General features: G+C 39.2%; 1 protein-coding gene across 1 annotated transcript; it reads right to left on the bottom strand.

Moving 5' to 3' along the window:
- Positions 1-3,330: 3,330 nt before the first annotated feature.
- fah (fumarylacetoacetate hydrolase (fumarylacetoacetase)) lies at positions 3,331-23,467 on the bottom strand. Its single transcript, XM_026184228.2, has 14 exons — positions 23,307-23,467; positions 22,712-22,822; positions 21,235-21,356; positions 18,238-18,287; positions 16,787-16,877; positions 15,587-15,684; positions 15,422-15,474; positions 15,141-15,240; positions 11,503-11,633; positions 9,340-9,415; positions 7,811-7,857; positions 5,734-5,835; positions 5,432-5,549; positions 3,331-3,981 (listed from the first exon to the last, which is right to left on the bottom strand). The coding sequence occupies exons 1-14, from the start codon at positions 23,385-23,387 to the stop codon at positions 3,905-3,907; spliced, it is 1,257 nt and encodes a 418-aa protein (XP_026040013.1). The 5' UTR covers positions 23,388-23,467; the 3' UTR covers positions 3,331-3,904.
- Between the last annotated feature and the right edge of the window lie 402 nt (positions 23,468-23,869).

The raw sequence follows: 23,869 nt of genomic DNA, 5'->3' as shown, positions 1-23,869 counted from the left end.
CAAAACTTGGAGTGTTCACAAAGAGCAGAAAAATGTTATACAAGAACCAGAGCAGTGAGTGACGTGATTTAAAGTGAAATAAAATAAAATAAAAAGTATTATAGCAATAAAACTGTATTTTTCAAGGGTGAGAAGCTGTTATCCAAAAGTTGACCAAAATGACATTTTGTTGACGACAAAATGTATAAAGACTTCAAGACTTCAGCCAATAGAGAAACACATGAAGGAGGAAAATGATCTGATGGAGACTGGAGAAGATCAGCCAGATGGACAACATGTGTCGCAGCTGAAGTGCCAGAAACCAGGAAGCTCCACCATGAAGGGAAGGAGAATCCCAGCACAGCTTGAGACGTGCAGGCAGGGAGATTCAAACAACAGCAGCAGACCAGCATCCAACTGTAATAGTATTAGTAAAAATGTACAAATGAAAGATTTTTTCACAGATCAATAAAAATGTACATGGGCCAATAAAACTCTGAGCTGAGGGGCTGTTGGGTTGGACAGCGAATTAATATTAACATTAATTATTAACATCTACACCATCACAATGAGTCATTTTCAGCAGTATAACATGTTGCATCAGCGCACAGGGCAAACTTTTCTTTACTGCAGCAACCACATACAAGCAATACAGACACAGACTCACTCATTCACTAACACTTACACAGGCAGAAACACATGCACAAAAATACACACATGGACACACAGGAGACACAAGTATACCTTATTTTATTTGACATTACTGCACATTTGATATGCCAATGTAAATACACTGAAAGGGTTAGTTTTTAGTTGTTGTTTGCAGTTGAACTATTAAACATTGGTTTCCATTTGAGAAATTGCATTATTATTATTAGTAGTAGTAGTAGTAGTAGTAGTATTAATTCCGATCAATTACTCACAAACACACCTCTCTAACTAACCATCCTCTGAGATTTCAGAAGACGTATGTTATTATTGGGAAATGACATGTTAAACGCTCCCTAACTGCTGGTATTTTTCACCTTTTCGGTGGCTCCGTAATGTGCTTACAGTCTCCTTGCAAGCTCGTGATGATCCTCAGAATTACCTCAGATCCAGTTCACATAAAAAGAAAATTCCTGTGTCTTGTAGACAGCTTTCACAGAAACAGGGTCTTTATCTTTGGTTATGTGATATTCTCAAGAACTTCTTATAGACTTCAGAAGGCACAGACAGGTCCACTCCTGTCTCATTATGACTGGAGAACAGGTGGAATCTGTCTCCACTTTCAGGTTTCTGGGTACCCATATATCAGCCGCTCTCACCTGGATGCACTACACTCACCCTGAGTCCATCAGCAGCTGCACTTCCTCCGTGTCCTCGGGAAGAATGACCTCGACCAGAAGCTGCTGCTGGCCTTCTACTGCTCCTCAGTGGAGAGCACACTGTCCTGCTGCCTGGATGTCTAAGGGGCCAAAGCTGAGAACAGGAAGACTCAAATTCTGTTATGCAAAGATTAGTTTCCCTGTGTCGAGGTAAGTGTTCACTGTTCATAATCATAAACTACACCTTTATTGGCTGCTATTTCCAAGCACATTGTGCGCTGTCGGTCCTGCGTGCTACACAACAACATTCAATATTTAGTATTTACTGCTTCCAGTTTGGATTCAGGAGACAGACACTATCTCTACTTTCAAGATTAGGCTTCAAACTTTCCTTTTTGCTAAAGCATATAGTTAGGGCTGGACCAGGTGACCCTGAATCCTCCCTTAGTTATGCTGCAATAGGTGTAGGCTGCCGGGGATTCCCATGATCAGAGATGGGCAGTAACGCGTTACTTGTACCGAGTAGCTACGACGTAATGGGAAACTCACAGAGAAACTCGCGGATTCTTCCACTGACCGCGGCACACCTGCACCAGGGTAAACCTCCGCCTACCCTGCTCCTGCTTTACAGGTGAAAATAGAGCAACAGGACCGCTGAGTCTTTGACTTTATTTATTTTCTGCTGTGTTTTACTTGCATCTATTTGAAAGACTGAGTGTAAACACACAAAATATTTTATTTTATGAGCTGGAATGTGCAGAAAATAGGTTTAAATGTTAAACTAATTTCTTCCAGTCAGAGAATGTTGCATATAATTAAATTTTTTGCTTGATGCATAAAGTTAAAAGATTAAAACTAATAAAACAAGTTTTAAAAAGAGACTTTTCCATTTGATTACATTTTGTATGATGGATTATGCAGAAAAAGTAGAATTGGGCTGAAAGATCTATCGCTTTATCACCTCTTCAGGTTGTAAATCGTGTTTTTAAAAAGTAAATAATTAATTACTTTTGAAAATAAGTAATCAGTAAAGTAACTGGATTACTTTTTGGGGAAGTAATTAGTTACTGATTACTTTTTTCAAGTAACTTGACCAACACTGCCCATGATGCATTGAGTTTTTCCTTTTCTCACTCACTATGTGTTAACAGACCTCTCTGTATTGAATCATATCTGTTATTAATCTCTGTCTCTCTTCCACAGCATGTCTTTATCCTGTCTTCCTTCTCTCACCCCAACCAATCACAGCAGATGGCCCCGCCCCTCCCTGAGCCTGGTTCTGCCGGAGGTTTCTTCCTGTTAAAAGGGAGTTTTTCCTTCCCACTGTCGCCAAAGTGCTGCTCATAGGGGGTCATATGATTGTTGGGTTTTCTCTGAATCTATTATTGTACGATCTACTGTACAATATAAAGCACCTTGAGGTGACTGTTTTTGTGACTTGGCACTATACAAATAAAATTGAATTGAATTGAAAAGTGGGATTTTAAATCTTTTAGAAGCTTTTCAAATATGATCATCAGGGAAGATCTCATTTCATCTGTTTTGTTTATTTCTGACTGGTTTATTTCCTCATACTCTCACCTCTCAAAGAGTTGGGGTCCTAGAAGAAATCTACAAAAATCTGTGAAAAGAAAATGCTTCATTGCTCTTTTCCTACTTTTATCTAGAAATGTACACCCCAATCCTGGTCCAGATTACAAATGTTTGAGTACTCCTTGTGATGTTAAAGGTATTATTTATTTAAATGTCAGAAGTCTTCTTCCTAACCTGGATTCAGTGTAACTTTGGGTGAACACATCTGATTCTGATATTCTTATATTACCTGAAACCTTGCTTACAAAATCAATTACTGTGTAGCAATAATGAGACAGTGTGTCATGACGCTGTTTCTTCTTCACTGCACACTGAAGCAAATACAGAATCACCACCTCCAGACAGCTTTTTTTTATTCATTTTTTATTCAGCTTTTCAGAAATGATTGTCAGATTTTTGGAAGCATTCATTCTTGCATCATCTTTACCCTGTATTCAAGTTTACCAATTCATCTTTTTCCTATTTTTGGTCATATGCATATCCTGTTCCACTGGAGTTTCAGATAATAAGGTCAAAATGTTTACAAGTCCTGAAAAATCAGAATGACCTGAACATTTACATTTAACCAATTTTAAGCTGCTGCTCTGTAAGGTGACATAGAGAGATAATATATTCATCTCAGATCAACTTCTATGGAAGTGGAAGAGCTCCAGTTGGATAATTCTGAATGCAGCTGTGTTCCTGAGGTGGCTGAGTAAGTCCGCATGAAAACAAGACAATAACAGAACCAAATTTAAAATGGATGATTTCGTCATAGAGGGGATACAAAACATCAGTAACACTGATCCTGGTACAGCAGTAACATTGTGATATGATACAGGACAATCTCTCTGCTGGATGGTTATTTCATTATAGATCAGTAACAAGGTCAGAGATCACATTGAGAGAAATCTGCATTCATTCTTTACTAAAGCCCATAGCGCCCCTTTAAAGAGAAGAGGAGAGTGAGGGGGAAGGTCCATGTTGCAGTTTTCCATTGTTGTCATCAAAGCCAAGTGAAATACTTGTGTGAGTAGACATCTGTTTTAGAGCAGCAAAGCTGGAAGGATTGTTCCCTGGCACGTCCCAAAGCCCACCCTGTAGCCATCTCCTTCACAGTAACCTAAACAGAGGAAGCCATTGGACACGTATATGACCAGTGTCATGATGCTGTGTAATACTGTGTAAGCTCGAAAGCTGAATTTCTGACAGGCAATATAAAAGTAAAACTTTCTCTACTTTAGTGAGCCATCTGTTTGTAGTCATACATTTGTTTAGGGCTGTGCGATATGACCAAAATCTCATATCCCGATATAAGACATTTATTGTCCTGACAACGATATATATCAGAACAATTTTAGATTTTCTGCCAATTCTGTGAATCTCGACTTGCATGAAATGTTTTCAGCTGGGTGTTGAGTCTTTTGACCCATGCATGAAACTATACATTTTCTGATATAAGTAGTAAAGGCCGCTTATATCTAAAAAAAAAAGCGAGAACTTTAAGAAATTAATAGAGCCACTACAGTGACCATCACAACGCTGATAAAATATTGCTGTAAATTGTTTATTTGCAACACCACGAAACTGTCACGGCTGGCGGAGTGAGCCGTGTGGTGTGGAGGAAATGGAGGACCCAAAATGCAGCAGTGACTGATGGTACGAGTGATGTTTATTCACAAGTGGTAGTGGCAGAAACAGGCAGAGAGGTATGACAGAACAACTGAAGAAACCTAAACTGGGAGAACTAAATGACAAACCTGAGACCATACAAAAGGGGTGCGGGGCAGAGAGACGCAGAGACAGGAACACCATAGAACGCAGAGATACACGGAGGAACGCAGACGAGCCGACAACGAACACAGACCGACACCCACTAAATATACACACACAAGGTAATCAGGTAATCACACACAGGAGGGAAGAACAGCTGATCCTAATACACATGAGGACCGGAGGACACAAGCTGAACACAATAACAACAGACACAGACTTTCAGAACAAAACAGGAAATCTAGGACCCGAACCGGACACAAGGGGGGAGGACACAGAATAACTAGAACAGAGGGAAATAATCACAAAACACAAAACGCTGGGTCAACGACCCAGCACCATGACAGAAACAAACGGTAGCGTGATATGAAACGATGGATGTTTTCATATCATCATCCGAGCCGATATCGTTATCTCGAACAGCTACATTTGTTTATGTATTATTGTTATTATTTAACTATTTGTTTTTAACAACAATAATAAAATATTGAAATACACTTTGAAACTGAACAGATTCCTTTCATAATGTCAGCCAGATTAAATTTTCAAGTTCAACAAGTCCAAACTTCAGCTGCAAAATTAAGATAAGAGTTTATCTGGAAATGCCTGAAGCACACGAGAGTCCGACAGTTATGTTCTAATTCTTCAATCCTTATGTTTTGTCTATTGTAGTTAACCTTATCTTTATGTCCATGTTGGCATTATGTAAAGATGCAAAAATGTTATTGCTACTTCTAAAAATATTGTCACATAAATCCAAATGATATGAAGTGGAAAGCATACGTTTTAAACAGACCAACCTGATATAGTGACTTCATCTCCATCATTCAAGAAGGTTCTAGTTCCTTCTCCTCCCAGGTCAATGTTCTTAGAGCCATTCCACGACAGCTCAAGCATGGACCCAAAGCTCTCTGGATCCTGCCATGAAACAAACCAGTTGCAATAAGGACAATGGAAAAGCAACAACAGTGTGAAAAGCCCACAAGAGAATTTGCTAATGAGTGATGTTATATAATCTAGCTTACAAACTGAGAACTGACAGACAAAAAGGTACACATTACAGTCATCGAGTCCTAAGCATACTGTGCACGTGGACACTCACAGGTCCACTGATGGTGCCTGAAGCGAGCAGGTCTCCTGGTTTGACATTGCAACCATTGACCGTGTGATGGGCAAGCTGCTGCTTCATGGTCCAGTACATGTACTTGAGTCAGAGAGACAGAAATAAAAATAAAACATTAGTGAATTCAAGACGGGGACAGTCATGGTACGCAGCGGCACAGCACGCTTTTCTACTGTGCACTTTATTTTGTCTTTTTTATGCCTTTTCACTGCAGCTTCCTGCAACACACTGTCACTTTCAGTCGTCAGACATCAGCCTCAGCCTGAACCTGGCCTTTACTTCAGATTCGACCGACATTATCCCACCTGAGATTGTGAGACCACCCAGCGCTCTGTGGTACATTGTCAGAAACAGACAGCCGAGGGAGAGGAAACAAAAGTGGGGATGGAGAACTGATTATCATATCCAGCTGTCAAAATAACAACACAAACCCCTCCATCCATCCTCATCCTCCTCATTAATGACAGCTCCCTCACAAACATCCCTGATCCCTCAGCGGAGTTACCGGTCAGACATTACACTGCCAGGACCGCAACAAAGGAAGGGGGGGGTGCTCTGTGCTTATGTGCTTCAGGACTGGTGCCGTAACAATAGGATTGTGGACAGTCACTACTCACATGTCAAATAAGTGCAGGCCCTTTAATTTACCTCACAAGCTAACGGCAGCTGCATCAAACAGCAGAGAGAGCGCCCGGAGAGTGTCCATAATCTTGCTTTCAGAAGTCATGTTTAAATCTGTGCTCTGTACCAAATTCCAACAACATGTTACATGTGCCACACAAATATGGACTCTATACTCAGAGCAAATCCTTTGCACTACTTCCAAGCACATGGTTCTCCAGTGGGTGCCTTTCTCTTGTTTTGTATATATTCCTGTTGATTGTATATATTTCACCTGTTTGTTATTTATTCCTGCTGTTTTTCTATTTACCTTTTATTCCTACACAGTTAGCATCGAGCACCCATAATTTTGTTGTAGATGTACATTGGCAATAAAGGGCTATTCTATTCTATTCTATTCTATTCTATTCTATTCTATTCTATTCTATTCTAAAAGAGAGCAACTGAAACTTTATACTGATTCTCCATTCTCCTAACGAATAAAGGCCAATCCTTCCTTTTGCAGTCTTCTGACCAGCTGAGAGAAATGAAGAAGTCAACAATGTCAAAATTGCTACAGCTACACTAAATAGATAAAAATGTCAGAACACATTTTACATAACACAAACATTTACAAGAGAATCGGTCTTTCTAAAGAACTCACTGACTTTGAGTGTGGTGCTGTAACAGGATTTCAAATCAGTTCATAAAAATGCTTCCCTTATTCCATGTCTGGTAAGGTTCTCCAGGTTCTCCCGGTCATTGTAGTCTAAGAAGCTTGGTAAGAAAAGCGTCTGAACGTCTTTAAGTTTCCTTGAAGACGTTTCACTTTCATCCGAGAAGCTTCTTCAGCTCTAAGAACAACTGGTGCAGAGTCACAGCTTTTAAGCCCTATGGGAGTGTCCCCCCAAGAGAGACATGGACCCCCTCAGATGAGAGGTGAAACGTCTTGAGGGAAACTTGAAGCAGTCCAGACGCTTTTCTTACCAGGCTCCTTAGACTTCCCTTATTCCATGGCCAATTTTATGTTGTTTCTTTGCTGCAGCAACTCAAAAAACCGGAGCAATCCATGTCAAGTTAAATCAAAGGATTGCTGAGAGCCAAGGCTTTAAATGACTCGATAACTTCAAAATCCCTCTGGCATTAACATCAGCACAAAAACCGTGTGCTGAGAGCTTCACAGCATGGATCTCCATGACTGAGCATCTGTTGCATATATAATGTGTAGATGGCTTACTACTTTTGTTTATACATGCTGTTTTTCTTTAGTGGTGCAGCCAAAGAATATAATAAAATATAATCATTTAAGAATGAAGCAACCATAAAATGCTGGCAAAACAGGCATAGCTGAGACAGCAACATGTCAAGTCCTCTTTAATCGTATTTTATATAATACGGTTTGTTGGTTTAAAAACATGTAATATAGTGGTTCTGGCTCTGCAACCATGAATCTTACCTTAAAGTTGGATCTGCAGATGTTCACAGCTTCAGCCATGCCTTTGCCTTTAACAACAGAACAGAGATTCATTTCAAAACATGTTACTCTCCTAACCAAGAGCATTATTATAGTGAACTAAAACTAAACTAAAAATGTGGGCAAATGGTTAACTGAAATAAAATCGCATCCATCTTCTTCTATTTAGTAGAAATAAGAACTATCCTTAAAAAAAATTAATAAAAGAAATTAAAGCAGCATTGTGTACTTTTAAAATAACTAAGTTCAAATGAAAGTATATAATAAATGAGCTTGTTTTAGGGTTGTGACAGTTTGGTCAGTTGTGTTTGTTGCCTGACCTGGACCGTCAGTGTGTCTGTGAGTCAACAAAAGTGCAACTTCCTTTATGTTATAATAGCAGAGTAGCACTGACACTTTTAAAAAGCAAACTAAAATAAAATATTTTGACTAAAAAGACTAAAAGCTAAACTGAAAAGAATAAACTTACTCTGGCAACGAACTGAAGCTAAACTGAAGGGAAAACAAAGCCTCCAAATGAAACAAAATAATAATAATAATCTAGGATCAAAGTTATTGTAGTCTTGTAGTTTCTAATTTTTATTTTTATTTCATTTGGAGATTTGGTTTTCAGGCAACCACCAGTTTACAGTAAATACAGAAATAATGCTTTACACCAGAAAATCCAATGGGGTCAACCCAATCTTAAACTTTTAAGGCCAGAAAATTCTCATTCTTTGAAAAAAATCTGATCACCCTTTTTGGCTCCTACCTCAAAGCACACTGTGTTCTGTTGATCTTATGTGCTGCACAATAATGTTTAACATTTAGTATTTACTGTCATATTCCCATATATCATTGTGATGTTGTTTATTCTATTACTCTTGTTCTCTTCTGCTTGCTTTCTTTTTTCTTTCTCAGCAGGTGATCCAGGTGATCGATAGATGCATTTTTTTTTCTCTGCCCGTTCTGTTGGTTTTTGTTTTTTGCCCTTCTCCCCCGTCCCTCTTCTCAGCTGTTTCTCTTTCCCTCTTTCTTTCTCCCCTTCTTTCCCCCAGTCAAGTCTGTCCCGTATTCAGTAAGTGAAAATAAAATAAACAATAAAAGGTGAATCAAATGGACCATTACGGCAAGGCTGGGATGGTCAGTTTGGTAAAGTAAATCCGTTGGGCATCTTTCTTTGCCTTTAGACAACAATTCTGATGCAAAAGAGCCAAACGGGACAGGCAAAAAAAAAAAAAAAAATCTGATCAAACTACGAGAAAAATTTGTATTTCTTTGAATATTTTATTCCCAAACCAAACAGCAGAAGATTGTTGTCTATTAAGTGCTAATGCTACCCAGTCATTAGGGTATGAGCATTCATTAAAGTATCTACCAGCTGCATTAGGATGCTGCCTGCATATTGAAACATCACAGAAACTCTATTACTATATATTACTTAACACTGGCAGGGACAGTGCTACTCCTCATGAGAGAACTTGACCATGAGTATATGTACAATTGATATCATGATAGTTTGTGGATGGTACCTTTTAGTGAAACAAACAGATTAATATTGAAAGTATACGCATCATGGTGTTGTAGGTATGGGAGGGGTTCTGGATCCTGTTGGAAGACACAAAATACAAAGCTGAAAAAGAACAGTGAGCAAAAAGAGATGAAAAAGAACACATTTTCATTTCACAGGTTAGAATGATGGAAGAAAAAGGTTGTGAGGTGATGTCAGATGGGACGGTCTGGCTTGTGGTCTTTGCTCTAATTCATCGCAAAGGTGTTCAGTCAGGTTGAGATGAGGACTCGGTGCAGGTCAAGTTCTTCCTTGTCAATCTCACCAGTCAATCCCATCGTTATGGACCTTGATTTGTGCACTGGTGCACAGTCATGTAGGAAGGGATCAAGTTGGGAACATGAAACTGAATGAAACTGAACATGAATGACTTGGAATGCTGAAGCATTAAGAGTTCCTTTCACTGGAAGTAAGGGGCTGATCCCAGCTCCTGAAAAAACCCACCATAATCCTCCCTCCTTTAAGAAAATGACACTTGGCACAATGGCAGTGAAGTACCACTCTTGTGGCAACAACCAAACCCAGACTCCTCTATCAGAGTGACAGAAGCACGATTCATTACTTCAGAGACACGTCTCCACTGTTCTAGAGTTCAAGCTCCTGTTCTGCTGATGGGTTAAGGACCTTTACCGCCTTGTCCAGCATTATTTTAATTTGTTTGTTTTTTTTGCCTGTCCTGTCCAGTACTGTAGCCATCAGAATTATTGTCTGAAGGCCAAGAAAAATGCCGAATCGATTTATTTTCCCTAGTGGACCATTACGTATTTGCTAAACTGGTCTTGATTGACTGGTCCACTTGATTAGATTTTTCTTTACTTTAAGTTATTACTAGAAAGAAGATTAAGAAGAAGGAAAGTGAAGTTGGGAAGAGAGTTAAACGAATGAGAGGGGACAAAAATAAAGGAGAAGACGGGTAGAGAGAAAGGACACTGAAAATCTACTTGACCACCTGCTGGAAAAAAACAACCAACAAGAAAACAACACAGCAGGGAAACCACAGCAACAACCAACATAAGCACAAGTAACAGTAAATAATAAATACTGAATGTTGAGTACATGTTTCTACACCTGTATGAACACATGTGTGTACACCTGTGTCAAAAAGTGGGTGTGGGAAGTCATAGCCCCGCCCCCCCAAGAAGCAGGCATGGAGGAGATCCGGGCCCCGGACATCTGGAGGCCGCCCAGAGCATGAGGACCACCGCAGGGGCAATCACACCACCCACTCAGAAAAGACCTGAGAAGTGTCCTAGAAAGAGGTCACCCAGCAGCCACTGTACAGAAGCCACAGGGCGACGGGCCCAGAGGCTCCACTGGCAGCCGGCTATGCCACCAGGAGTGAGCCAGTACTCACCCAAGCATAACCACCAATGCACCGGCAGCTGGGGGCACCAGCCACTGGGAGGGTGTGTGGTGGGAGGGGCCTGAGATGTTCTGAGAGAGGTGGAATCTGAGACCTGACCTAACACATAGATATAGATGAACAGGCACACACAGACACAAAGATCCGTTCCCACCCTCATGCACACATATACAAATACTCAGCACTTGCCCAACATGGACACACACAGAAATAAATGTAGTACACACGCTCACACTCCCCTCTACATACTCTATATTCCAGGCACAAGCACCCCCAGAGGAGCAATCCCAGACCATGGACATGGTTCCCTTTACGCTGGGGTGGAGAAAGAAAACCACCCCGGGTCCTGCAACAGCAGGGAAGCCCACCAGCCCAGACTCAGACCAGCTTCTCCTCCCAACCCTCCACCCCAGATGGCAAACAGAGAACGGGGTGTGTGAAGAAAGGAAGCCCCTTCCTGGAGTCAGCTCACCCCCCGACCCCCATGTGTGAGCCGTTCCCTGATATCCACCAAGGACAGTGGGTGCCTGGGCCCATCCAGACTGAGGCCCACAGCAGCAGCACCACCAAGCCACACAGAGCATGAGGAAGCCCCATCCATGCAGTTAACTCCCAGACTGCATAAGACAATAGACGCCCAAGCTGAGTTCATCTTTTGACTCGATGCTATAGTCTGATTCAAATGTGCTCCTTAATTCTTTTTGAGCAATGTACTACATGCCGCTTATCTTTGTTGTTGTTAATTGAGAACCTTATGTTCACCTGAATGGGGTTAGGCTCAGCAAAGGGTAACAGTGCCTCCATGGGGACGACCCAAGGTGAAATAGTTGTCCCAAAATTCTTCCCCAGGAAAGGTCCCAATGGAACATACTCCCAGGCCTGGATGTCCCTAGCTGAGAATAAACACAAGTGAGAGAAAATTAGGAAGGTTATTCTTTTTTCTTTCCAAATTACTTTGCAGATTATTCAATCCACTCTTGTGGCAAACCTTTAATTTAATAAGTTGTATTCCAGGACACAAATTTCCAAAGTGCATAATTATTGGTTAATACAAGAGTTCAAATATGGTTGTCCATTCATAAAACTTTGTGTTCTTCGTTGCCACATTGACAAGTGTATACTGAGATAGTCTATACGTTGGTCGCACATAGTATTGTCATGATCCTGGGTCTGTTGGCCCAGCGTTTTGAGTTTTAGTTTATGTAAGCCCTTCAGGTTTCCTAAGTTCATTTGTTATCATGCCTAGGTGTTTCTAGTTCTTATTATTTCCCCCTCGTGTTTCCAACTATGTTAAATCTCCCCAGCTCTTCATGCGTTTCATGTCTGTGTCTTACGTTGTCAAGTTCGGGTTGTCATGTCTATGTCTCATTATGTTTCCTGTTTTATTGTGAAGAGGTCTGGTGTTTCTGTGTTCATCGTGTTCAGTCTTACTCTCCCACTGTGACGTCATTATGTTCATGTGTGCCAGCTGTTTCCCCATGTGTTCCCACTTCCCTCATCATCCTCCTGTGTGTATTTAGTCCGTGTGCTTTCAGTCATTTGTTGTCAGGTCGTCTGCTCATCCATGTCAGTTCACTATGGTTAAGCTTTTTCATGTTTTGTTATTAGTTCACCCAGTTTAGGTTATTGTTTAGTTTTCACCGATGCCCGATTATTTTTACCCTCGTTGCTAGCCTCAATAAACGGCTTGTTTTGTTTATCCACACTACGTTTTGGTCTGCGTTTGAGTCCTCCTCTGCAACACATACGGTCTGCCCCAGCCAGACCGTGACAAGTATACGTCCAGATTAAATATCTTTGTTTCAAAATCATGCAGAGTGTAATGATTTGTGTATTTATGTCAGTGAACACGAACAAATGCATTGCCTTGTCACGGCCTTTTCATGTTTTGCCATGAGAATTGGTAGTAAGGGACAATTCATCCATTCTATTTATTAATTAATCAATTTTCCAAGGGACATTTCTAAAATACACGCACAAGCACATGTTTAGTCTAAGTAATGTTTTATATGTACTAAAACAAACTGTTGACAAGTTAAATTTAATCTTGATCTTGAAAGGTTAGTATATCCAGTTCATACCTGGTACCATAATTCATTGTTGTAATCCAAAGTTTCATATTCACTGTTCCTCAGATTCCACTTCATTTAGAAACTGATTTCTTTTGATCTCACAACATTTTAATGTTTAAAATTACATCTTTAACAAATCAGTGATTAGAAAAATATATTTTTAATTAAATTAAGAAAACATTTTCTACAATTTAAAGCTGCAGTGGAGACCGTCTAATTAAATCGTCTAGATTGGTTCAAAGTTGCATTAGCTACTGAGGTACCAGCATGGCCGCCTACAGGTTTAGTTTTAATGAAGCTGGTTCCTCTCATGAAATCTAGCTGCAGTTCATAATTAGACAGTGGATGTTGTTTAAGTATATTATACAACAGTTTGTGTAAGTATATATTTTCACAAACAATGACTCAAATGGAGCTGTGGCAGTGTAACAGGACTGTTACTTACGAAGAGTAACTCTCTGCTTTGGGGGTGACTGTAGCTCAGGAGTCAGAGCAGCTCCGCTAACTGAAAGGTTGGTGGTTTGATGCCTGGCTGCTCCAGTCTGCATAGCAAATATCCTGTGGCAAGATACTAACCTCAATTTGTTCTCTGATGCATCTATCAGATTAAAAATGTGTGTGAATGAAAGCACTTTCTGGGTTACTTATTCTTTGATGTTCAAAGAATGTATGGGTCCATTTTGAAATGTTTGTTTCGTGCTGGCTATAGTTTTAATGCCAGTCTTCTTTCAGAATCTTTTTCTGTTCTTGCACACAGATACATTTCATTGCCTGAGCTTTCTCCACTGAAAAAAATACTTTATAAACAAGAAGAAAGCATTGCATTTAGCTTATTGTGCAGTTCTATGGGAGAAAGTTTACATGGCAAATATTCATAGAAAGTCTGTGGTGAAGTCTGCAGCCTGATGTCCTGAGGGCATCAGCAGTCGTGTATAAAGTAAAAGTGACATCAGTTCACCTTCAAGCTGCATATTCAGCAGAAATGTCACAGGCTGAAAAACCTCTTACCACTGTACTGTTAGGAGGAAAAGCTGGGGACTAAAGTGAAGAGTTCACTAGTAAGACAGGATGTGCTTGAAATATCAAAAGTCCAGAGAATATGTTCCCTAAAGACAACTCCCTACTTACTGGATATTTTAAGAGTAAAGTTAAATTCAAAGGTTTTGTACATTTAGCTTTTTTTCTTTTTCCTACGGCTTGTATCTCTCTGACACTCAGACACGAGAAGGCCTGGCTTACAATCTCCGCTCTGATTCATCATAAAGGTGTTCTATCAAGCTGAGAGGAGGACTCTGTGCAGGCTAGTCAAGTGCTTCCTCAGCAATGTCAATCTCAGCATCCACTGCCCTGTGATTTCACATGGCCCACCTGTCAGGGGTTTTGAGTTTGTTCTGTATTTTTGAGTTTCTTGTGTAAGGTTTGTGTTATTCTTATTAGGGTCTAGTTGAGTTGAGTTGAGCCGTTACTATCATCTGTCTCCTTGGTTTTTGTGTCTTGTTTCTTGTCTAGTCCGTCATGTGTTTTAGGTCTGTGTGCTCCATAGTGTCAAGCTTGTGTTGTCATGTCTATGTCTCTCCATGTTTCCTGTTTTATTTTGAAAGTCTTGTGTTGCTATGTTCAATGAACATCTTGGGATAACAAAGCAGCAATATCTGCTCCTGTACTTTAGACACATGGGATTCATGTAGCCTCTCTCCAAGTACCAATAAAAGACAAAGCTACAATAGTAGTTGTGTTGAAAAGGCACAACCTGTACTCCCTGAATAGCCTCCCAAATCACAGCCGGGCAGGGCAGAAGTAACTCACCCAGTGTTGTGCAGAGGATTACAGAGTGCATACATATAAGACTAAACAGCAGACTTGGTTTGTTGTGGAGGGTGGAAGTTCATGACTTATTTTTTCACTTTACTTTAACCGGAAATAAACTTTCAGTTACACTTTTAGTAGCTATAGCTATGAAAATATGAAAACAGCTTGCAGCATTCATAGCATGTAAAATTACAATCTATGAATATAAAAGGACAATTAGCTTTTACAACCAGATACAATGTGTCATTTGAACATAATTATTTGAGTCTCATAGGTGTTCTTATTGAATAGCGTCACAACCACATGTGAAATGTAAGATTCTGTGTAAACCTTAGTTTGACTATGGCACTGCAGTTGGTGGCGTACCAATGTGTTCTCTAGTAACGTTTTGGGAGTCCCCCCTTCTTCTCCTGCAGATTATCTACTATAAACATTCCCATTTCTGTTGCATAGTAAAACCATCTTCAAGCATTTACAACATGAAAATGTTGGTGAGGTGTATTGTTTAGAGACTCTTACCACTCCAGTCATTCATGAGTACCATTCCAAAGATGTGTTCATGGGCTTTCTGGATAGGAATGGCTTCCCCTAGCGGATTACCTCCTCCAACAAAGAATGCCTGATCACAAACAGAAGCAGTTGTGAATATGAAAACAACTAAATACTGAAGTACAATACTGAATATTCTGACCAGAGAAACTCTGATCTTTCTCTCAGTTAATTCAGATGTTGAAATTAAATTAATACAATTACAAATAAAATACACCTGGGCTGTTAGATTAAACAAACACATTAATCACCATCTCCAGTTCAATGTCCAGCTTCTTAGATGGGCCAAACACTGGGGGTTTTGCTAAAAAGAAGAACAAAGGCAACAGTTATCGTCAGCTACGAGGTGAGACTGTGCCTCATGTAAACATGTGATGCGAATACAATAAAGAATCCTTGAATTATAAGGATCTTACTCTGATCAGGCCTCATCTGGCCTGAAGGGCGGCGGATGGGAGTCCCAGAAACAACCACTGATGATGCCCGGCCATGGTATCCCACAGGAAGCCTCAACCTGCATAATACAGAACTCAAGTCACTACAACAAGCTGCTGTGCCGCTTTAAGTCTGCAATGTGCAAAATGGATAGGAAATTGATTTCTGGCAAATAAGCTGCATCATTTCCAGTTATCTTCGAAATGTACAGTTAGTGACAACAAGAAGAAGATAAGGGTAAAGGCATAACCTGCAGAAATGAGACAAAGGTACTTATAGTTGAAGATGAAATATTAACCATAGTAAATAATGACTCATTTAATTATGTAAAAAAGCTCAATGTACGCGAGCGTGTGGGTAATTCTTCACAAAATATTCCAAAAACAAGCATTTTTAGGCATGTAAATAATGTTGAATACTAAGAAATTTCAAATCACATATGTTGCTAAATGGCAAAATGTCTGACTTTGAGATGATAAACCCCACGGTAGCATTTCTGTTTCAGTTCAGCAGCATCGATCGTTGGTCACGTTCATAGTTTGATTGCTGGTTTTCTGGACTTAATTGTCTTCTGAATCATATTTTCAAAGTGTTTATATGCAATAAAATCCAAAAATAAATTCGCTTTAGTAACTTTGACACAGTCACATCTGCTGTAATATTTACACAGATTACTGTGGTTTACAGAAATACTCATTTTGGCCATGTCATTTTCAGGCAGTAACCTCAGAAAGACTGTATGGGCGTTTAGTTTGGCAGGTGTTTTGGTAGCAACCAGGGACCCCATACAATATATGACATGTTGTGGTTTACCATTTGCCCTTTGGAGCTTTTAAATGGCTTCATTTTATAAATGAACTGTTAAAATGAAGTGTTAGGTAACTTTATGCAACCTTCACTGCCTGAGATGAAATTATCCAGTACAGTGTGTCAGAGGGGCACACAGTTATACTTAGCATTAGTCCCCTGAGAGCGCACGTTGTGACAGAGGGATTCAGTGGGGATTCCTGCAAGTCCACACCAAAGCTCTGAAGTACAAATTAATTAGGCAAACCTTGTAGTGGCCACAGTTTGTGGACAATTTGAAATGATCTCTTTTAATATTACTACACATTAAGGCCTCCCAGTCAGCATTTTCTTCATTGTATCAAGTGTTTACTGTTGGTTGGATTCACATGTACCAGTTTGGCATCAGAGCATTCTCCTTTCCCCGGAACATGATCCCAACATTAGTGGCATGATCTCTGGAGGAGTAGAAGTCCGTGTAGTCTCCTATGAAAAACAGACAGTTCATGAATGGGATGGATGCTTTCTTTAACAAACATTTGCAGGAGCGGTCTGCATGCCTAGGCACTTGATTTAGTGTACCATTTCGAGATTAAGTATAAAAAAGCTTATTTTTGCTTGTACTCTCTGCCGCCTGCATTCTGGGTCCACTATGTGGTTCTCCACCCAGTTATATTTGCTCTGTCACAGCTGTAGTAGGCTGTAAAAATGTGTTCTGAATTTTGCAAGTGTCTTGAGCCACTGCTATAGAACCAGCAATGTCCTTGTAAAAGAAGAAACAGCATTATTTGATGTGTGTGTGGCGGGGCGTGGTTTACGATGCTGCTGCAGGTGCGCTTGATCCACCTGTGCGGCATCTGCAATGACGCCTCGCCTGCTTAAAAGTTTGGAGATGTGGTTAACAATGTGGTTGTTGGTGTGTTGAGCTGGTGGCGGGCTAGCTGCAGCTGTGTGTGGATGTATAGCAACCGTGTGAGTGTTAATAAAGTATGTTGAAAAGCATGTTTATGCCACCGGGCCTGCCGTGGTCCTTTACAGTGTGAAATTAATCAAAAAAGGCTTTGTACACAGGTGTGTATAGATATGACATCAGAACAATGCAGAAGGTGCTTGCAGGCACCATTCCTGCCATTTTCTTTGGAAATAATGATATTTCTACATGACCTTGAAATTTTGAGTGGAAGTTTATATAAACTCGTCAACCACAACATTAAACTCAGACAGGTCAAGTACAATGACATTAAATCACATTAACTGAAGTTTGATAAGCGGTTAAGAAAATGTATTCATGAATGAATGGTATATACAAGTGTGTATAAGTGTACTCTGAAGTTCTTTGGGCAGTCAGTAAGATTTAAAGACTAGAAAAGTGCTGCAGTCAAGAGAGACTAATGACTCTCTCACTGCGTCCAGACTCAGCAGCTACGGCGCGCTGCCAGAGACCCTACGTATGCAGTTTAACAACCGTTTTTTGCCTTTGCTATCAGAACATCATGATAGCGTGATTACCTGACAGAAAATGACAATGAAGCCACATTTTTGCACAGGTTTGGCCTGTGGTTCTAAACTTTTGATCAGCTGTGAAACAGCCTGTTTCAATTTAAGTGTTGTTTTCAATAAATTGCTCCAAAAAATATTTTGTCTCACTCCCAATTCTGCTTGTTGCATGTTGAAGCTCTACTTGGAAACTTGTTTTGCAATGCCATCTCTTCAATAATCATGCAAAATATGTTTGTTTTTTGCCATTTTTCAAGTCGTCTTTAACTTTTAATTGTGACTGTATACAAAAGCAAGTCCATTTTCATACAACAAAATCTCTGATAAGAGAAGTTTAGGTGAGGCTTACCAATGTTTGCAGGAAGGTGCATGATGACTGCGCTTTGATGGATAAATGCTCTGCACAGACAAAGGAAAGAGGTGGATATTAGCAAAATAAGCTTTCTCAAAAGAGGATACACACACTTATGGACATAAAATCTCCTGAAGACTCAATAATGCAAAGATACGTTTTGCTTTGTTTTGTTATATGTGGCTCAAAGGGGATTAAACAATACAAAACTGCATTTACAAACACAGACACACTTGTAGAGTGCAAAAAAATCCAGAACCCCCCCCCCCCCCCCCCCCCCCCCCTTAATATTCTGGCAGCTTTGCACCAGAAAAATATCTGAAAATAACAAAATCTATCATCACGTAAAACTGTGGAAATTTTCTGTAATTTAAATACAATAAATGTGTGTGACGTGTGGGATACTAAATTAGACTGCAGCTGTTTTAGCTTTAAATTTACTAGAATCACAGACTTTGTATATTAAAAATAAATGCAGTAGTAGTATTAAAAACAATGACATTACCTATTAATATGGTAAAACACTGATCTAATACAATTATCAGGCCTCTAACAGCAGAAAAGTACTCTTATTAGTTGGGCTTTATTATGTAATTTAATGTGAACATTTTTGTACTTTTTATCCATAATTAATGCAATAATATTCTGTACCGCCCATTAAACAAAAGTCACAATATTTTTATTAAACGGGTACAGTGGTTTAAAAATACAGCAAATACTGTTTATTTTTATACGGACTGTGTAATAGGTTTTTACGTGTATTCTAGCATAAAGTTAATGGATTTACCCTTTAAAAATTATCCTTGTTATTGTAATTATAATATATTGTTAACTACAGATGTTATAATGCACATACTGATCAATATGAATATTGAAAGAGACCATTTTATCATTTTATATAACTTTTTCAAAAATTAGAGAACAATGAGATTTTGTTTTACAGTGCCATCTCTTCAATAATTAGGACACACTTACTTGCTTTGCCTCAGCATTTAATTCTGTTAACAAACAGACCACAACAGAAAACTTCTAACAATCTGTCGTAAAAAAACGAAAGTGCTTTGTTCAAATGGCTGTTAATGAGCCATAAAAAACAGCAAGTAATTAAACCTAGGGTACACTAAATTTAGAGCCACACTGAATATGGCAAGTTTTCCTGGTGCTGCAGACACCTAAAGATATTTAGGCACGTGCAGACAGCAAAGTTATTTTTCAGTCTAGTTGACAACAGGCATAGTTTCTATGGTAGCTCGCTCTATCATTAGAAAATAACCACTACAAACTTCACTGGTGGTGGAGTCTGAGTACACCACATCTCCAACTTCCTCACCTAAACTGTTACAACTGGAGTGCTTAAATTTTGGGCGAATATTCTAAATACCATTAGCCACATTATAATAGATAGATAGATAGATAGATAGATAGATAGATAGATAGATAGATAGATAGATAGATAGATAGATAGATAGATAGATAGATAGATAGATAGATAGATAGATAGATAGATAGATAGATAGATAGATAGATAGATAGATGTGGGGCACAGAAAGGAATGGGCAAGAATACTAGAGGCACAAAACAACAGCTCCTGGTAGACAGAGCAGTCGTCCAAGACTGCAAGAGCAGGCTGACCAACCTGTGCACTGCCTCGATTGATTAGAAGAAGGCCAATGACTCGATGCCCCACACCTGGATCCTAGAATACGTCGAACTGTACAATATCAACAGGACCCTAAGAGCCTTCATCAGGAACTCAAGTTTTTATAACATGGTAGTTTACTTGATCATACTAACTTTAGCTACTTACCTACCTTTAACTACTCTGTCAGGGGTATTAATAGTTAGTAATAGTTAATAGTATGATGTATAAGTTAATATCTACAAGAGACAGTCCTAAATATAATGTATGAAATAAAAAAGGTTTTAGCTACCTTGCAGTCCTGAGCAGTAGCTAGAATGTGGGGTTTGCTGCTGTTGAAACCCATTGGTTTATGTAAGCATGGTTCTGTGAGGCAAGCCACAGAGGAAAATGGCAGCTAAAGTTAACTGTTGGTGCCTCAATTCTTTTCCTTCATCCTGGGCTATAATAGAAAATGCAGACTCCCGATAAGCAGCAGTCTGCCACCTACTGGCAGCTGGCTCTTTGCAACAGTGTCTAGTGTTGAAGTGGCAATTTAAAGGGATGCACACTGACTATTGCCCTAATTAACATAATTTCATCTTAATGTTAATAACCCAAAATAATCTGTGTCCTGATTGCACACCTCACAACACTGAATTGGACAACTGGGAAAACATGGATGGTATCTTATTTTTGTTTACTGGACATTTTAAACATGTGTTCCCCCTTCTTTCCTGCCTGAAATACTTTTACCATATTATGTATTGTCATCCAGATGCTGTGAAAGAGCAAATCTAATATATTCACATGTATAATTCTTTTAAACCTAACTATTAGCATTTAGAATGTGTTTCCAGTTTATTCCAGACTTCCTGATTCTTTCTGATTCGTGTTTTATTCAGTTATCATTGCCATGGTATTAAATTGCTGCTTATTACACCAAAACTGCCAGTTGTTTCCTGGTCATCACTATTCTTTAAGCTTGTTTTAAAAGCTTATTAACATGGGTATTAATGTGTTATTAAATAGAAGCAGGCAGTTTTGGATTTTGTAGTTGGAAGCAGGTTATTTATTGCTTTATACATAGATTTATGTGCAATATTACTCAACTGTAACCACTGTTGCTACCATTGTATTACTTGGATATTAAGTGGTTATTACTTTGGTAATTAAGTGGTAATAACTTAGAAATCAGCACATTATTACATTCATGTTTCTGCCTTGTTACCCTATTATTACTACTTCATTACAGAGCTGTAATAGAAAGCACAAAAATATATGTATTTTCTAAGAGAAAAACAACACAGTAGCCTGAGGATGAAGATGCAGTGTAGACTATGCTTTGTACTGTACACTCCTGTAAACAGACTGACCTGCTCCGAAGGCTCATATCATCTCTCAGTGTGCTCTCATTGGCTGACAGCAGCATTTGCACTGTCCTTCTGGCTTCCCTCCAGGCCTCATAACCAAGAGCCATGAATGCATTCAGTGTAGGCTTATAGGGACACAGATAAAGGTTAGTATATGATCCACCAAGTAGCCTTTTTGGTACATTTCTTCAATGGAACATGAAGCAAATAAAACTTTGGCTGATGCACAATACATTAGTGGGCGAGACCACAATCCAAGTGTAGGGGTTCTGTGTGACTAAATGTACACAGGAACCACTTGATCACTTCCAGCTTTGTCTGTTGTACTGTGAACATATCAAAAAGTAGAACTAGTAATGACAACCCTTTTGTTCTAATGAAAGCTGCTTAATTAGTGAATATACTTTCAAACATTTCTACTGTCCTGTAATGTAGGATATCTAAAATATATGATCCACAGAGTTCAGAATGTGATTCTTCCTGACTCATCTCTATACAAAGGAAAATATTTACATTGCTTTGAGAAAATATTTGCTCCCCTTTCTGTTTGTCATATTTGTCCCACTTACATGTTTCAGATCAAATAGATTTTAATATTTTCATAAGTTTTAATATTATAGAAAGACAACCTTTGTAAATACAAAATATGATGATTTAACTTGTTTAAGAACTGCCACCAACGGCAGCATTTAAAAAAACACCATCATCATTTGAAAGGTTATTATGTTTTAAGAATGCATATTTGTCTTTCTAAATGATGTTTAGGACGAGACCTGCAGTCTGTCATGTTACTGAGAATGCCAAATCTGTAAAATCTGAAGCTGCGGTATTCCTGGAATCTTTATTTTCATTTTTATTTCCTTTTTTAAGGCATAAGATTGTCTATTAACGATCTGATCTTTAACTGACACAAAAAATTAACTTGCTGGATTGTATTGATATTCTACTGTATGATGAAGAGTCATAGTATGGCAGTAATACAGTGGCTTGCAAAAGTATTCGGCCCCCTTGAACTTTCCCACATTTTGTCACATTACAGCCACAAACATGAATCAATGTTATTGGAATTGCACGTGAAGGACCAACACAAAGTGGTGCACACGTGAGAAGTGGAACGAAATTCATGCATGATTCCAAACATTTTTTACACATAAATAACTGCAAAGTGGGGTGTGCGTAATTATTCAGCCCTGAGTCAATACTTTGCACACCCCACTTTGCAGTTATTTATTTGTAACAAATGTTTGGAATCATGTATGATTTCGTTCCACTTCTCACGTGTGCACCACTTTGTGTTGGTCTTTCACCTGGAATTCCAATAACATTGATTCATGTTTGTGGCTGTAATGTGACAAAATGTGGGAAAGTTCAAGGGGGCCGAATACTTTTGCAAGTCACTGTATTTCATTTACTGAAATTTTGTTTAGTTAATGTCAGATTAAACAGGTAACCTGTGTTATTGGTTAATGTTTAGACTCACCTGGTCAAAGACATCTTGATGTTTGGAAAGCACAGGTCCTCTAAACAGAGACTTCACTGCACTGAGGTCTAGGATCTGGTCCCCAATCGCAACACCAATGCGATGTCTGGGCTTGGGAAGTACATGCATCCACAGAAATACACGTGACTAAAGATTATCTACTATGCTTTCACATACACCACAGTTCCACCACCAGTGTTATGTACATCAGGGCAAAAGGCTCCCTTTAATGCAAATAATAGTTCCCTACTAATACCACTGTTCTCTCTTCACATTAATTTAATTCTCATTGTGTCCTGTAGATGGAAGCATTGTCATCCAACCCCACTTGTAAAGGGACAAGTGGACCCATACCAGGCAAGAAAACATAGACACTGAATGTATGTATGTATGTATGGGGGGAAGGGTTGAGGTTTTTCATTCAATTTTAATCAACTCTCTTTGTCTGTGTGACTAAACTAGTGTTTGTGAGCAGAACATTCCCATGGGTCAGGTTTTTACTTGGAGAAAAAGAGGCTCTGCTGTCATCTCTGTTACTGAAAGGTTACGCAATATTCCTTCATTAGAATAGTAGTAAAAAGCAAACTACACTTACACTGTCAGGTGTAGAGAATATTCCATAAGGAAGGTTGTGGAAGGAGAAGTCAGAAGTTGGATCTACTGCTATAAAGGACATCTTCTCTTTGGCAGCTGGATTCAACTGAAGCTTACTGACTAACCAAAAGACTGAGCAGTAAGCTCTTCCAGATGTTTAACTTTAGAAAGGCCCCACCTCCTACTGGACAGCCAATCACATGTTGCCTAGAGTATCCACCTCTAGCTAAGGTCCCTGGAAGTTAATGCAAAACAGCCACATAAATGACTCAGCAAAACTGTAGCCTCATCTCTTGGTGGAGTATGGAGAGAGGGAAAGTTCATGCACCTTAGTAGAAAATGTTAAAGATCTCTCAGGTGTTAACTTTGAATGAAAAAGCCACAAGTAAGTAAGTAACACTTATATGATCGTGACAGATCGTTATTGTTTCAGTATTACTGATAGAAAATGTGCTGTCAGTCTTATAGAGTTTAAATAAAGTGTTACCAAATGTTTTTAGTTCAATAAAGTTCAACACATAATTTGCCTTTGATGTCTGTGCTTCCCATCAGGAAGATACATGA

The sequence above is a fragment of the Astatotilapia calliptera genome, chromosome 1 (genome assembly GCF_964374335.1).
Source record: "Astatotilapia calliptera chromosome 1, fAstCal68.1, whole genome shotgun sequence".
Lineage (NCBI taxonomy): Eukaryota > Metazoa > Chordata > Actinopteri > Cichliformes > Cichlidae > Astatotilapia > Astatotilapia calliptera.
The sequence above is the reverse complement of the archived record's forward strand: the minus strand, read 5'-3'. Positions and strand labels throughout refer to the sequence as shown.